The 16340-nt window shown below is 32.5% G+C and overlaps 1 protein-coding gene across 1 annotated transcript; it reads right to left on the reverse strand.

Moving 5' to 3' along the window:
* Positions 1–5873: 5873 nt before the first annotated feature.
* On the reverse strand, positions 5874–8329 carry LOC107475698 (protein ROOT PRIMORDIUM DEFECTIVE 1-like). Its single transcript, XM_016095352.3, has 2 exons — positions 6724–8329; positions 5874–6036 (listed from the first exon to the last, which is right to left on the reverse strand). The coding sequence occupies exon 1, from the start codon at positions 7957–7959 to the stop codon at positions 6760–6762; it is 1200 nt and encodes a 399-aa protein (XP_015950838.1). The 5' UTR covers positions 7960–8329; the 3' UTR covers positions 5874–6036; positions 6724–6759.
* Positions 8330–16340: the final 8011 nt, after the last annotated feature.

The raw sequence follows: 16340 nt of genomic DNA on the forward strand, positions 1-16340 counted from the left end.
CATTGTATGAATTTTGTAGAGCTCTCCGCGGTGAACGCGTGGCCGCAAACGGGGCGGCAATCGGAGCTCTAGATCAAAAGTTATGGTGGTTTGAAGATCAAGTGAGAGATAGAGGTTTGAGAGAGTGTTCTTCCCCCCATTTCCTCTCTTTTCAGCGTGTTTGGTGTTGTGTGAGGAGAGAGAGTGCTGAAAACTAGGGTTTTGGTTAAGTTATGTTGGGCCAAGGGCCCACTTTGGGTCCAATTGGCCCGGTTTGGCCCGTTCGGTCCAATCTTGGTCCGAATTCTATAAAATTGGTACCAAAATTCTCGTCTCAATATCCTCTATCACATTTAGCCATAAAAATCACATTTTAGGCTTTCTAGAATAAATTCTCATTTATGGGTTAATTAGCCGTTAATTAACCGGGTTTTACACTTGGGAGCTCTGCTTGTTAGACACATTCAGGAAAAGCAGATACAAAATATGGCCTATTTAAGCAACCAACATTAAATCTCAAACGGTTTAAAACTTGTTCGACATTTCTTGCTAGATTATAATGCCCCCCTAAGTTGTTTTGCCTAAGTCTTTCTAACATATCATCAGCATTTTGACCATGTCTAGGCATATGAACATCATAATTAGGAATTGCTCCACCGTTCTGATTGACATTATCAAATCTTAAACCCAAGTTGTCATTTTCTTCTAAATTTACCACAGTAGAAATCCTATTGACTTGCCTATTTAATTGTTCAATTCTAGTGTTTGTGTTTTCTAAAAGAGGATTTAAAACTGTCACCACTTGATGAGTTAACATGTTTATTAGATCATGGTGGCTTTCATCCATCTATTGCCTAATATTTGCTAAAGATCCTACAGTTTGACTAGGTTGATTAATAGGCATTGCTCTTGACATGTCAGGAAATACAGGTAAAAAATTTTCAACCCTAGTGACAGTGGATGTAGTAGAATTAGATGCACTGTTATTTCCTGTATTAATAGCATGTGAAAAATTTTGTTGTGATAAGTGTGAACCTGACGCCCCAGAAACAGGTACATTTGACATGTCATATGGATTTTGATAAATAGGATTTTGAAAAGTTGAGTAGAGAGGCACATACAATCCTTGTGTCACCATGGAGGGGACATACCCCGGTGGCAAGTCATATGGCGGCCACCCCACAGTATTTATGTGAGTTGCATTTAACCCTGTATGGACATGGCCAACGCCATCATGCCTTACTGACATCAAGGTAGGCTCTGCGTTTGAAATCACAGGAGAATTTCCGGATTCATTTCCTCTAATCTCATCACTAGAAGTAGAAGAAGATGCTGTAGAAGTATTTGACATGTCAACTAACGCTAATTTCCTTGGCTCTGGACACACGAACTTACCACTGCGCAACCACATGCAAACTCAAAAACTCCTGGTTTTCCTTTTGACAATTACAATTTATTGACAACGTCCCACCGGGCGTGCCAACTTGTTTTACTCAAATTTTTGTTAATGTTTAAAAGAAAATATGGGTATCTCAATGTCGCAATTGTAACGTCAAATAATATTAAAAGGAATAAAAGCAACAAATAAACATATAAATGCAAGGTGTCGGTGGCAAAATAAATTGCAGAAATTGAAACAAACAGGAAATTAAAAAGAAGATGAAAGAAGAAACATGAACGTAAAAGAGAAGAAGATGTAAAAGTAGAGGAATTTTATTAATAAAACTAGGAAAAAACAAAGTACAAGTGTTTGAGTTCAAAGGAATTACTTAAGATTCCCAATTTTAGTTTGGGATGCCAAAGGGTTGAGAGCGTTTTGAATTTCTAAGTGTTTTTCAAGAAGAACTGAACTGCCTACAATATTTTCTTAAGACTCTATTTATAGACTAATCTAATGTCAGCTAACAGCTACCATTTATACCCCACTTACAGAAAACTTGAATTTCTTGTAACTGTTTCCGCATCTCTTGTGAATTTCAAAAATTAAATAGATAGCCAACTGTAAAATGATCTAATTTAATTTAAAATAGATATAAATATTATATATAGAGACATATAAATATAAATATTATATATAGAAACATTACCAAGTAACTAATTATTTCTTTTGATAATTTTTTTATAAAAATTATATTTTGTCTAACACTGTGTTTGGAAGGTTTCATGCTAATTGTTACTTAAATTATTTTTTATTAATTTAATATTAATAATAATTAATTATAATATAATAAAATTTTTAAAATGAATAAAAATAAAAAATTAAAAAAATATATTTTATATTTAGTTTTATATATTTTTTATATATTCTTATTATAATTAATTATTATTAATATCAAACAAATACAAAAATAATCTAGATAACACTAGCACTTTACTTCTTGCTCCCTTCTCCTTCTTCTATTCTCACCATTTCTATTATTCTCATGTACCTAATCTTGATGATAACACCGTGTTTGAATTCAATCCTAATGTTGATGATGATGTTTTCTCCTTCAATCGCTCATCAATTGGCGCCATCCTCTTCTCATGTTGAAATTAGTAAACTTTTTATATCTTTTGTCAGGAAAAAATATTTTCACGGCAGTTTCACTTTTTTTTTTTTCACAATTAGAGTACAGGAATATTGCTCCTAGCTTCATTATTCTAAGCATGTTGATTCATTGTTTCTGTTAAATGAATTATGTGGATTTTTTTTTTATTTGGCAAGATTTTTATTAGTCAAATTATTTTTTAATTAATTTAATATTAGTGATAATTAATTCTAATAGAAGTACATAAGAAGTATTAAGGTTAATTATAATTTTTTTAATTTTTTTATTCATTTAAAATTTTTAAATTTAGTGAAAAAAAACTGAAAAAAAATATTTTATAATAACTTTATGTACTCTTTATGTATTTCTATTATAATTAATTATCATCAATATTAAATTAATAAAAAATAATTTAAATAACCGTTTTTAGGATGGGTTATCAATTGAATATCATAATTTTGACAACACTCATGACAAGCTTGTGCATTACTAGTTAAGTCGGATTTGGAATTTTCAGAGCAAAAAAATATCAGCTTAACGAGGTTACATATGGCACCTTAATCAACGAACTTTATAAGATAGGACAAATAAGAGCTGCAATTAGGGACGGATTTAGAGATGGACGATTAGTGATTTCCACCCCTCAAAATTTTAAAAAATTATATATATATATATATAACATATGTATTTTAATAATTTTATACGTATTATTTTTTATTATGAAATAAATTTATATCTTAATTATTTAACTCACTAATATTGTATCCTTAATGTTGATGATGCTATTTTTTCTTTCAATTACCTCATGAATCGGCCACATACTTTCTTATATTGAAATTGGTAAGCTTCTTAATTCTCTTATTTGGGAGAAACACTTTCACTGCTATTTCACTTTTTTTTTTCACTGTTAGAATTCAGGGCATTGCTTTAACTCCATTACTATAAACATGTTGATCGATTGTTTCCGTCAAATGGGTCATATGAGTTATTCTTTTTCTTTATTCGAAAAAATTCTTATTATATTATTTTTTATTAATTTAATATTTATAGTAATTAATTATAATAAAAGTACATAAAAAATACTCGATGATCACTTTTTTTTTTAAATTCAGTTTGTAACACTAAATTTCTCCACAACATCTAAAATCTAAGATGAATTAAGCTAAAAGACTCTTTTTCTATATGATTATGTAATATAATTAAAGATAAATAACAAAAATATAACATCATATACCCAAATTACTTCCATTCTTATTAATTTTGGATCTAATCATAAAAGTTGATTATATTTGCAAACCAATTCGCATTATCATTTAGTCCAAACTTAATATTTAATTTACAAAGTTATCACATTTAATCCAATTCAATTCATCTTCATTAAAATCAGCTCAATTCCAAAAATTATTACTTCTAGACATACTCTATCATTTTTTTTATTTTTTTTAATTTTTCATCTAATTTTATTTAGAAGCGTATTAGTTTACTTTACAAAATATGAAAACATATTTAATTTGATTTTTTATATTGTGATTATCGCTCACATAGACCTCTATCTATACTTTAAGTCGAGCCTAGCTAATCCAAAAGTATCACACAAGTTGCAAACTCTAACAAAATCATGTGATGCAAGCTTAAGTTAGCAAGTTGATTGTAGTGTATTTAGTCTATTAATTAAGTGATTAATATGAGTTAGAATTAGATAGGATTCATTGTTTTAAAAGCAATTAATAAAATTGCTTAGCATCATCTTCTAATGTTAATTATATCTTTTTGGAATGCCTTAATTGAAGGTTGCAATGTTAGGGGGAAGAAGGGAAGCTAAATACAAAGGGATCTAACTAAGATTGCCCAAGCTGCTGATACCTCTTCTCGAGAAGGTGTCAGCAACCTATTACTAGGTATATATATGTCATTAATATTTATTTTCTGTAAATTATTGTAGTATGATTCACTTTCTTTATAGTTTGTACATCTCAAAACTTTAATTTAAATATGATAGAATTGCATTGTATGCTCCATCAAATTCGAAAACGAATATTTTAAAAAAAAAAATTGTGTTTTTTAACAAAAAATATCAGAAAATAAATATTTTTTACAAAAATATTATTCATATACTAAAATTAGCTTACTAAAATCAGTCACCAATATATTTGTATATAAATATATGTGTAGTTTAATTTATTTATTAGAGATATAACCATTAATATTATCTTTTTCTATTAGCTTAAGTTTTAGAATAAGTAATTTCATGACATTATTTTTAACATGTATTTTATATTGATTGCTAATTTTAATACACACTAAGCATAATCATATTTTTTATATCCATCATTCTTTGTATTTCTAACCCCAAAGATATACAGAATATAGTCATTGTTAAGATCATTACATTGTTCATACAAGGTTTCATTTATGATGCATTAATTTGTTACACTAATCTTCTCTTTGGGAGACAATATTAGCTTTGCATCAGAATCCTGTATTGCAGGATATTCATATGTAAGCAATAATTCATTTAATTTCTTCTCATTTCCAAAGTAAAAAACTATCATTTTCTAGATATCAATTATCATTGTATCAAACAATATCTTTTGTAGGTGGATCTTAAGCTGAGTAGGGAAGATGGAGAGAAGTGCTATACTCAATTATCACATGAAGAGAGAGCCAAATTTGACAGACATTAGTCCACTTTAATAGCAAAGAGAAGATTAGTACAAGAAACTAGAGTGCAATTCAATTAAATAAACTATTTGTTGCTCTATCAAATTTTCAAAATAATAAATTATTTATAAGGAGAGAGTATAAATACTAAATAGAAGCAAAGTCATTGTTACACAAGATATTGGTTAGATAGATTATTTTCTTTTGTATTTACATTTTGGGAAGAAACAAAGATAGTCAAATATGTAAGTCCACGCTCCAAGCAGTAAAGGTGACATTTTTAGATTGGGGAGTAAAAGGGTCCATGTTTATGTTAAAGTGCTATTTAATGTATCACAAAAAAAAAAGGTGCAATTTGAGGTAAAAGATATATTTTTTTGTTCTTCTATTTTTTAGCCGAACAATTTTGACGATGATAATCAAAGGGCAAACTTAGCTACCAATATACTAATACAAATATTGACTGCCCACCTCTAACAATTTATAATGAAAATCGCCTAGAGTAAGATTCTTACTAAATTAATAAATATGTACGTTGCACTTAATCTTTTTCTTCTTGACCTTTATTCTTATAAAATGAATTATCTTCATTCTTCATTCAAAATCACTATTCACTATAGTATAACGCATTCATAATTGGCACTTAGCTAGGTTTCTTGAGCATTTAATTAAAAAAATTATTAATAACAATATCTTTGCTTTTATAGTTTGCAGGAATTAAATGATGTGGGGAGCATGTATGTGGGAAAATGACAAAATGTTCTAGCCCCTTTTGCAGAATTAAAATAGTGCACTTGAGACTTGTTTATGTTCTTATTATGACCTGACCTGTGTTGTCTCCAATCCAGTGCCCCTTTTGTGTCTCCTACAAATGCGCCAAACTATTACAGATAAAAAACTGCTAAAAAAAATATCAAAGATTCACAAATCACAATATGCTTAGTTTCTTACTGTTAAATATACACTTTCTAAGCCATCAAATTTCTTGAATAATACTACAGAAGCCGACAAAGGCAAATAGTTATACTCATTGCAAACACATTTGAAATGTTTTTGAGCAACCTATGACCATTGATAATTAATTCTTAACCACCAGCAGTGTTTCGATCTCTCTTTAAATTAGCACCACCTACTCATGTTTATTGTTCAACACAGAGACAGATATACATATACTTCCATGCCTTTCCGACATAAATAACTTCAGGTGCCATAATCTTGAAAACAAAGCAAGGAATTCACGGTACTTGTCACCAAAGAGTGAAGAGTGCAGCAAAGCTTCTTTGGAAAGCATGGATCAAAATCAACAAAATGCCTGCATTCTTCATTGTCAAAATATTGTAACTCCAGATTTTTAAAATATTGCCATGGTAACATGTTGGAGTTACCTTATGCTCATTAACTTTCATCCATTTATTCTGCTATAGTAGAGCATAGCTTCTCATAAACTGGTTTACTCAAGTTAACAATCAAAGTTTTTTCCTTTTATATTTCTATTTTCTAGGACTTATGTTGGAAATGGATGATCAAAAATAAACTAGGAATCTTAACAAACCTTTATCGCTCAAGAAGATAATGAGCCATGCCTTCGCTATTTTTCCTCTTCTCCAATGTCGTCATTGTCGTTGCTGCTGCTTTCATCCTGCAAATTCGAATTAATAGAAGAACGACCACGACGTCCCATAGCAACAAGATCAAGAAGCCTTCTCCTTGCAACATATACAGGATTTGGTTCAATTAAACAACCTCGTTCATAAGCTTCCCTCAAGAAAACGGTATGTCGTTTCCCCTTTGTTGATAGATAGAAGATCCCGGGATGATCCAAGAACAGGTCCCTTATGTTGAAGTCAATCCCAAACCATTTTCTGAATTGGCTGATCTTTTCAACTTCTACCATCTTCTCCACAGTTAAACTTAGGAACTCGTGAACAATTGACACTGCTCGTTTCTCCATGGCCATCAATGCTGCCTTAGACTTCTTTTTCTCCACCACAACCACCTCATAAGGCCCAACATATGGCAAAGTCTGCCATTCTTTCACCTTGGCCTTGAAATTCTTGCCTAGTTTCATCCCTGGAGGATACCCGTGCTTGAAACTGAACTGCAATTCTGTCCTTACATTGCAATCCTCCTTGCAGCACTCAACAACCCTCCAATCCTCAATGGCTGCTCTAAAACCATTTCGAGGAACACCTTCAACCAGCTTCAACAAATGAGTGTTAGGTTCATGAGCATCACACAGCTTGAAAACACTAGGATTTGCAGATATAACTGAGTCCTCGAAATTATCAGGCAGACCAAGCTCCCTCCAGACCTTGAAAATCGCGCGAAGGGGAACTGTCTTGGACGCAGACATGGACAATATCCGAACCAATCGATCAACCACCATTGGCAAAGAAGAATTAATAGCCATCTCTTCCTGCTTGGAAACATCAAGAGCAGCATCTGTGAGCCTGCAAAAAGGCTGCAACTTGGAGGGGTCATAATAAATTTGGAAGATGTGAGGAAACTTGCGGAGGAAGGAAGTGGCACCGCGGTTGAGATGGAGTTTCTGGGAGAGCCTGGAGAGGAAGTCAATGGACACGGACGGATTCCTGGGGTTTGCGAGGATGAGATCTTGAATGGCAATGACTTTGAAGAGGCTCTTGTACTTGTCCATGAGCTTCTCAAATGTAGGGTCTCGAACTCTCGAGGCCACATACTGAGCCGACGTAGTTTTTGATCGAATGGAGATTGAGAAACCAAATGAGTGCTTCTGTTTGATCAAAACTTTCATAATGTGGATTCCCATTGTTCGTCTCTATGCCTTGCAAATTCTTTTTGGCATTTCATCAAACACTTGGGGGTGAATTACAGAAGAAGAAAACAATGTGCCACTTGAATGATCATAGAGAGCTTGATTGGAAATAAAGTTGATGACAACAGCGACTTGAAGTCCTGTAAATCCATTGGATTTCTTATGTATATATTTGACAGCAGAAACTCATCGAATTTGAACTATTATATGTAGTCTAGCACAGTAGCAGAAGCTCTAACCACGAGACAACCTCTAATCATTGCAAATAATTTATACTTGCAATTTGAGAAGGCTAATGATGTGTCTCCTATCTATGCCAATTTGGTTTATTAGTAAATAAGGTTTAGTGATAAAATTTTCAGTGGTTATTCTAAATCTATAAGACATCTTTGTGTGAAGATATAGTAAATTGTTAGATAATTTGATATGTTTGATATATATATTTAAATAAATTATTTAATAATTTACAATATGGTCTTCACATAAAAATACTTTCGTGAAAATAATTACCAAAATCTTAAATAAATAAATAAAAATATTCAACTTACTCATTTACAAATCAATTGCATTTTTAATTTCTTTATTTTTTTTATTGCTATAATACTACATACATAACATTTATCTTCTAGTAAAACTTCTAAGTAATTTTTTTGAAAGATATAGAAAGAAAAATTCATAGAATAATGGTGAAATCATTTTATAATTGTATAGCTATTCCCCTTATTTTAGATACTTATAATTAATTATTAAAAATGAAAGTGTCTAGGTTACAACCAATTCAATTATTGTATTCATTATTTATTAAATAAAAATGAACAATTTTAGTTTTTTTTTATCTATATATCAAAATGTTATTACAGTTAACAAGTCTGAGCATAATAAAATTTAATTTTTTTCTTTTTTTTTGAAAAGTTAATACCTTTGTACTTATCTTCTAATATTTGGAGAGAAGAAAGTACATGTAATGTATTGTTAAAAAAATATATTATTAATTTTTAATATTATTTTATATGTTAAACTAATATTAATTAATTGTTTTTTTATACTAAGATATTAGTTCGGACATTTTTCTGTTTTACTAAAATTTTTTTGTGTGGAACATTTTTCAATTTCTTCTAGCACCTATAATGTGAACTATGAGTCTATGGCGGGACGGTTCTACCAAGAGGCTCTTGATATATTGTAGCCTCTTTCTTTTTTGTGACACACTCTTAATAATTAGCTATTAGCAAACTTAAAAGGACGGTGTTCATGTGTGAATGGAGACGTTCCGTTGCGTATCTGTGACTAAGTGAGTCACTTGTATATAATGGAGTTACTGAAGGCAGTTATCCGTATCGTTTGTTACCGGTTTGGGCGGGGTCTTAGTAATTCTATGGAGAGATTTGCGGGAGAGTTGTGTGTTGATTCTGGTTTCGAGATTATTGGTATGGACCGGTTTAGCTAACGGATCATAGCCCCCAAGATTGACCTGTTTCGGAAGTCGGGCTATAAAGAAAGTTAAGCTTTTATGAGTTATGGCTTGGAACGAGGATCTGAGGTAGGTTGTTTGTCACTAGCGACTTTGGAGTGTGGTGGTTTTGATGTTTTGATGTGCCGAGCTATAGCTCGGAGCCCCCAAACTTAACTCGTTTATTGTCGAATTTCAAAAGAAGAAAAGGTCAATCTTTTGAATTTTTGTGGTAATCCTTTCGGGAGTGTTTTTAGAAGAGAGAGAGAATGTCGGAAAAGACAGTTTCATTTAATGCATGTTAGTAATTGGAACGACGGTGAGATATCGCCATTGATTTGCGTTTTTGGTTTTATCATCAACGGCTGGGGTTTGCTTTTGAAGGTGTAACGTTTACAGAAGGTGTGAAGTAGTGGGATGGTGGGTGGTTTTTGCTGGATTCTTTGAGTATCCGCTTTTGAGGTTTTTTCCTTTTCAGTTGTGTTTGCGGAAGATGAGTAAGAAAGGTTAGTTTCTCTTCTCTTGTTGTCTTTTTGTTTTCTGTGTGCATGTTTGTTTTCGAAATGGAGAAGGGAAAAAAGGTTGAGATAAAGATAGCTGTTAGTGGTAAGAAGGAGGTTAAAATTGTGGAAGATGTGTAGGTTTGGGATCCTGCAAATTCGTTTTCTTGGGTGGCGGAGTCGGTCAAGGGGTATGCTTTTGTGTTTGATGACGAGCAGAGTGTATCGCAGTTAGGGTTAGTTTCTTCGTGGGTTAGAGAAGGTAGTGATATCAAACTTAGGTTTGTGCCATGCAGTGCTAATGATCGCGTCTTTCATCGCGAGGAGGGGTTTGAGTTCTTCTTCATGTATAGTTGTGTTTTTGTTGACTTAGGTGTGAAGTTCCCTTTTTCTGAGTTTGAACATGGCGTGTTGATGCAGCTTAAGTGTGCACTGTCGTAGTTGCACCCTAATTCTTGGGTGTTTGTTAGAGCTTTTGAGATTCTGATGGGGTATTTAGAGATCGAGACTTCGTTGGAAGTCTTTTTTGCATTGTTTCAGTGTAAGGGGGTTAAACGAGTTTGTTAGTTGAATCTGGCCAGTGCCCATGGTCGTGCCATTTTTAGTTTGTATGGTCTTCTTATAAGGGTTTTAAGTCTATGTTTTGGAAGATTGGTGTCGCTGAGGGTGAATTTCCTTGGTTCGTTGATGAGTGTCTGTTGGAGAGGTTTCCTTTGTTCTAGGTTCCGAGGCCTAGGCAGATATTTGGTATAGATGGGATGGAATATAGGAATGAGATAATTGTGGAGTTTTTAGTTAATCATATATCCTCTTCTGGTTAATTGTCTGTCATTGAACTTCTTGAGTTGGAGACGGATAAGGATGCATTGGTTGGATATATAGGTAATTATTGTGTGTTCTTTGTTTGCATATGATTTGTTTTGTTTTGTAATTCCTTTGTTGCTTATTTGTTTTATTTTCAGACTAAAAACGTTGATAAGCAGGGTTCGAGTAGTCATATTATGGCAGAGAAAGGTGCCGAGGTTGATAAGCTATCGCCTGCTAAGAAAATTAGTTTTAAGTGAAAAAAGGGTGAAGGAAAAAAGGAGAGGCCAGTGTAGTTGGCCGGGGATAAGCTCGACGGGAAAGATATTGATTTAGAGGTCGTGAAAAAGTTTACGGCAAATTAGAAGGCGCTGCATGGCTATACAAGGGATGAGGACTTGACCTCGCTGTGGAGTGAACATTTTCCATTTACTATAGTCACTGATGAGTATTGTCAGAGCCTTGCCGACATCAAACTTGTTCACGGTGTTGGGGATGTTGGTGTTTGCCAGTATCTGCAGGTAAGTGTTGTTTTGTAGGTTTTCTTGTTTGCATTTGTGTTATTTTTGTCTGATTTGCTTTTATTGTTTGTAGGTGATGGGAGCTTGGCTGATTTCCATTGGTCAAACTCAAGAGCTAAAACATGCTAGGGACACTTTTGACAGAGCCACGGTTGATCAGCTAATGCAGGATAATTTGGAGAAGGGGGATAAGCTTCGTACTGATCTGGATTTGGTGGATTCTTTGCAAGGGAAATTGACAGTCACCGAGGATGTTGGGAAAAAGCTTGGTGAGGAGAAGACTACTTTGGATGCTAGGTTGATAGTTCTTGGTGTTGAGAAGAAACAGCTTGAGACTTAGAAGGAGGATCATGGGCTCGAGATGTTCGCTGCTGGCTTTGAGAGAGCGGTTGAGCAAGCAAAACTTCTAGTGCCTGCTGCTGATTTGTCTGCGATGGATCCGTGTAAATTTGTAGTTGGCGATGAGTTGGTTGATGATGATGATGGTGTTGAAGGGGAGGGTGAAAACCCAAATGTTTAGCTATAGTAGATTGTTGTTTTTGCGTATGTGTTTTGGAACTTTTAGGCTTATAGCCGTTAGCTCTGTTTAATGTTCTTATTTTGAACTGCTGGCTTTAGCCAAACAAATTTGATAATGTTAAGATTTGGTTGCGTGTTTATATAACATGTTTATTTTTGTGGGAAAATGCTTTTGAGTATTCGTACTTTCGAGTTAGTATTGTTTGTTGGTAGTATTCGGCCGAGTAGCATAGAGAATTAAAAGTAAGTTATGTATGTTGTATTGTAATATGATTATTGAAAGAGTGCGGGGTGGTGTGCCTCATTAAAACCTCTCCAGCAAAATCCTCCTTAGGGATAAAATCTGGTAGTAGGAAAAAGAGTGCATCACCGTGTCCGACTTATAGACTAACTGAAATACATTCTTAAAGAAGATATGTTCCAATTGTTTGCTAGGATAGTTCCATCAAGCTTCTGTAGTTTGTAGGCTCCTTTGCCAATGACTTTTTGGATCCAGAACGGGCCTTCCCAATTGGCACTTAACTTGCTGTGTCTTTGTGGTTTTCGTACATCTTCAATTCTCCTTAGAACGAGGCCCCCTTCTAAAAATGTCCTCGATTTGAGTTTTTTGTTGCATTTCCGAGCTATAGCTCATCTAGCAGCTAGTTGTTGTAGTGCTGACTTGTTTCACTTTCTTCGACGAGGTCAAGCTTGGTTTTTCTATTTTTGATGTTGTCGCTTTAGTTGACGTTTGTAGTTCTAAGATTTTGTAGGGAGATCTCAATGGGTAGCATGGCGTCACATCCGTATACCAACCTGAAAGGGGTTTTCCTTGTTGATGATTATTCTGTTGTGTTATAGCTCCACAGTACTTCAGAGATAAACTCGGCCCATTCTCCTTTTGAGTCTTCGAGTTTCTTTTTAAGGCCCTGTAAAATGATCTTATTGGCAGCTTCGGCTAAACCGTTAGTTTGTGGATGTTCAACAGACGAGAATTGTTGAACTATTTTGAAATTTCGTAAGAAGTTTGTGAATTTTTATCTATAAATTGTCTACCGTTATCGGTTATAATGGATTGAGGAATACCAAATCGGCAGAGTATGTTTTTCCTTACAAAAGAAATCATCTTTTCGAAAGTTATTTTTACCAATGGTATTACTTCTATCCACTTTGTAATATAGTCAATAGCAACAATTAAAAATTTAACCTGGCCTGGAGCAGGCGGAAAAGGTCCGAGGATGTCTAGCCCCCACTTGTTGAATGGCCAGCTTACCTCGGACGAGTGTAACTGCTCGGCTGGGTTATGGATGATTGGAGCATGATGTTGGCAGTGGTCACAATGTTTAACTTTATGCATGCAGTCTTATTGTAACGCCAACCAATAATAACCCGCTTGGAGAATTTTGGAGACTAAACTTCGGCCTCCTATATGTGTTCCGCATACTCCTTCATAGACTTCGTCCATTGCTAACTTGGCATCCTCCGTGTTTAGGCATTTAAGGAGAGGTCTTGCGAAGCCTCGTTTGTATAGCTCTGTATCGAGTAGTGTGTAAAAACTTGCTCTTCTTTTGAATTTTCTTTTATTTTGAATGTTGTCGGGTATGTCACCTATTTGCAAGTAACTTATGAAAAGTGTTCGCCAGTCATCTTCCTGCAAGATACTTGAAATTGTTGTTAGCGTTAGTTGGGATAATATAGGTGTCTTAGTTTGACTTCTTGTTGTTGCTAATTTTGAAAGGATATCTGCTCTATCATTTTGTTCCCGAGGTATATGTGATATATCAAAATTTTGGAAACCGTTGGCAAAATTATTGACAATGATGTTGTATTTTTCTAATAATCGATCCTTTACCTGGAAATTACCTATTACCTGTTGTACTACGAGTAAGGAATCACATTTGACGCTTAGCTGTATTATGCCCATTGTGTAGGCCAGTTGTAGTCCTGCTATTAGTACTTCGTATTCTACTTAGTTATTGCTCGCATGGAAAGTAAATTGTAGAGATTGCTCTAAGGTTGTAACTTGTTCGTCCTCAAGTAGTATTCCTGCTTCGGAGCCCTTGCTGTTTGAAGCTCCGTCGACATATAGTGTCTATTTGTTATCCGTAGGACCTGGTTCTTCTAAGGTTTATTCTGCAATAAAATCGGCTAATGCTTGAGATTTGATAACTCTTCGGGATTGGTATTGGATGTCGTATTCCGACAGCTCAATTGTCCATTTAACCAATTTATAATTTACTTTCTATTTTATATTATTATTATTGATTTTTTAAGATACGATTTAGATTTATTATATTATTATTATTATTTATTTAAGATTTGATATTGAAATTTGTTATGCATATTTATTTTTTTTTAAATTTATAAAATTATAAATTCAATCTAATTCAACCGTTTAAATTTGAATCAGATTTGTTTGTCAAAAAAAACTGCAAATCCAATCTAATTTAACTGTTTGAATTTGAATCAGATTGAATTATCTAAAAAAATTATCCAATTCAAATATGATATTGCAAGGCAAAGATAATTGAACCCTAACCAAGTCTGTGAACCGAATCCTATTTAAGAAATTCAAAAACAAAACAACAAACTGAGATACGGAACCAATAACCTCTTCTGTAGCCTTACTCACTTTATACACTCGACCAAGTTTGTTGTTACTATATATGATGCCAACAACCATATATAATATAAATGAATTCATTAAAATTATCATATAATTTTATTATCATTCAATAACAATGTTCTATTATAATTTTATATGATATATATAGATATTATATTAAATTATAAATTTTTACTATTTAATTTTTATTTTATAGATTTAACAAATTTGTGTTGTAAGAATACATTTTAAAAATATAATAATAAAAAATTTTAAATATTTTTACAATAATCGGATTAATTAGGAGTTCGATTTTTTTTGTACCAGAGTATCCATCAGGCCAAAAGCTAATGACTAATTCTTCAGATACTGCAGATGAGTATCGAATCTGAGAGAGATGATTAAGGGACACAGACCTTCATCCATCTGTGCCAACTTGCGTTGGTATTAGCCTATTAGGAATTCGATTTTGATAACTATACTGCTATCTTAAGAGCATGTTGTTTACAAATTGGGCTATAGCCCAACTAGCAATGGACCACTTCAAGAAGGCCCAAGGTAGAGCATTATTAGGAATTTATAAGCCAGTTGTTCCATACTTCCATTCATTGAAGTGATTAACAGTAAACGAAAAAGTATGTCAACGTGAAAAAAAAAATTATGCTAAATTACTAAGCATAGTGAAATAAAAATTTCCAAATAAGAGAATCTGCTTCTTAATGCCAGATTTCTAGTATGCACAAAAATGAAGATGAAGATTGCAAAAGAATAATGTTATATATACAATAGTGAAAAAAAAAGAGGTTAATTGATATACATTTATGGTATAAGAAAATTTTAGGCCATCACTCAATTATATATTTATTTTATAAGATGTTCAAGATATTAGATCGTTGAGTAAAAAAAAATTGTCTATGTAATATATATAAAAATTAAGCCCAAAAAAAAAGCTTTCAATTTTTGTATTAAAATAAGAATAATTATTAAACAACATATAAAGTAAAATAATTTATGACTTATGCATTTTTAAAAAGAAATAGTTTAGAATTTCATAAATTAATATAAAAATTTATGAGTCTTATATATTTATGTTTGAAAGCAGGGGGATGGGCTTAAACCTTTTAAAAGGGAGAATTTCGTTTTTTAATGTGAAATTTAAGAATGTTTTAAATTTAAACATGTTAAGTTTAGATGAATCTATATAGAATTATAGATCTATAATTAGGAGTTAAAATACCAACATAATTTTTAATATAGATTAGTAGTAAAGCGTACTTGTAAAAGAAACTCATGTTTACCATGTGATTTTCATGTATTCACAATTCATACTTTACATATAAGTTTTATTTCAAGATTTTAATAACTTTCTTTATGATCGAGACATTTCTTTAATTCTTTCTTGTTTGGTTATTAAGTCGGTAATAATAACCATAAAAATCATCGGTTACATTGTTAAAAATGAATATAATAATTATAGAATGAAGTCTACGTATAAAAATGAAATATACATTTTCTTTTAAAAAGTGCATTTTGTTTTCATTTATATACAAATTGTTAAAATCAAGATAATTATTTCCAACCCACTTCTCAGTCGTAAGTCTTCTCAAAGTCCTAACTCCCAACTTTCTTCTTGACTTTAAAGTATTGAATGCATTTTCATGCCAAAGAAGTCTGAGGCAATAAATTAAATACACTATCACAGTACTAGTGTAAACTAAATGACTACATTTACTTAAATGGTATTTGCACAAAGACAACGAGGTCCTATTTAGATGCAGATTTTTATTGACCTATTCATATTCAAAACAGTTTAACAATCATCTTGGCATGGTGCACACTTTTTTGGGTATATCACGTAATTTTTTACTTATAAAAATTATTTTTGTGACTTTTACTATGCAGAATTTAAATTTATTTTTAAAGTCTTAAAATTTATATCTATTGTAAGTTTGTAACACTTGAATTTTGAATTCGAAGAGATTTTATCAATAATCAAG

The sequence above is a fragment of the Arachis duranensis genome, chromosome 2 (genome assembly GCF_000817695.3).
Source record: "Arachis duranensis cultivar V14167 chromosome 2, aradu.V14167.gnm2.J7QH, whole genome shotgun sequence".
NCBI lineage: Eukaryota > Viridiplantae > Streptophyta > Magnoliopsida > Fabales > Fabaceae > Arachis > Arachis duranensis.

What these genes read in the sequence shown, in the direction of transcription:
- LOC107475698 (XM_016095352.3), bottom strand. Translation starts at nt 7,959, where the DNA reads ATGGGAATCCACATTATGAAAGTTTTGATCAAACAGAAGCACTCATTT.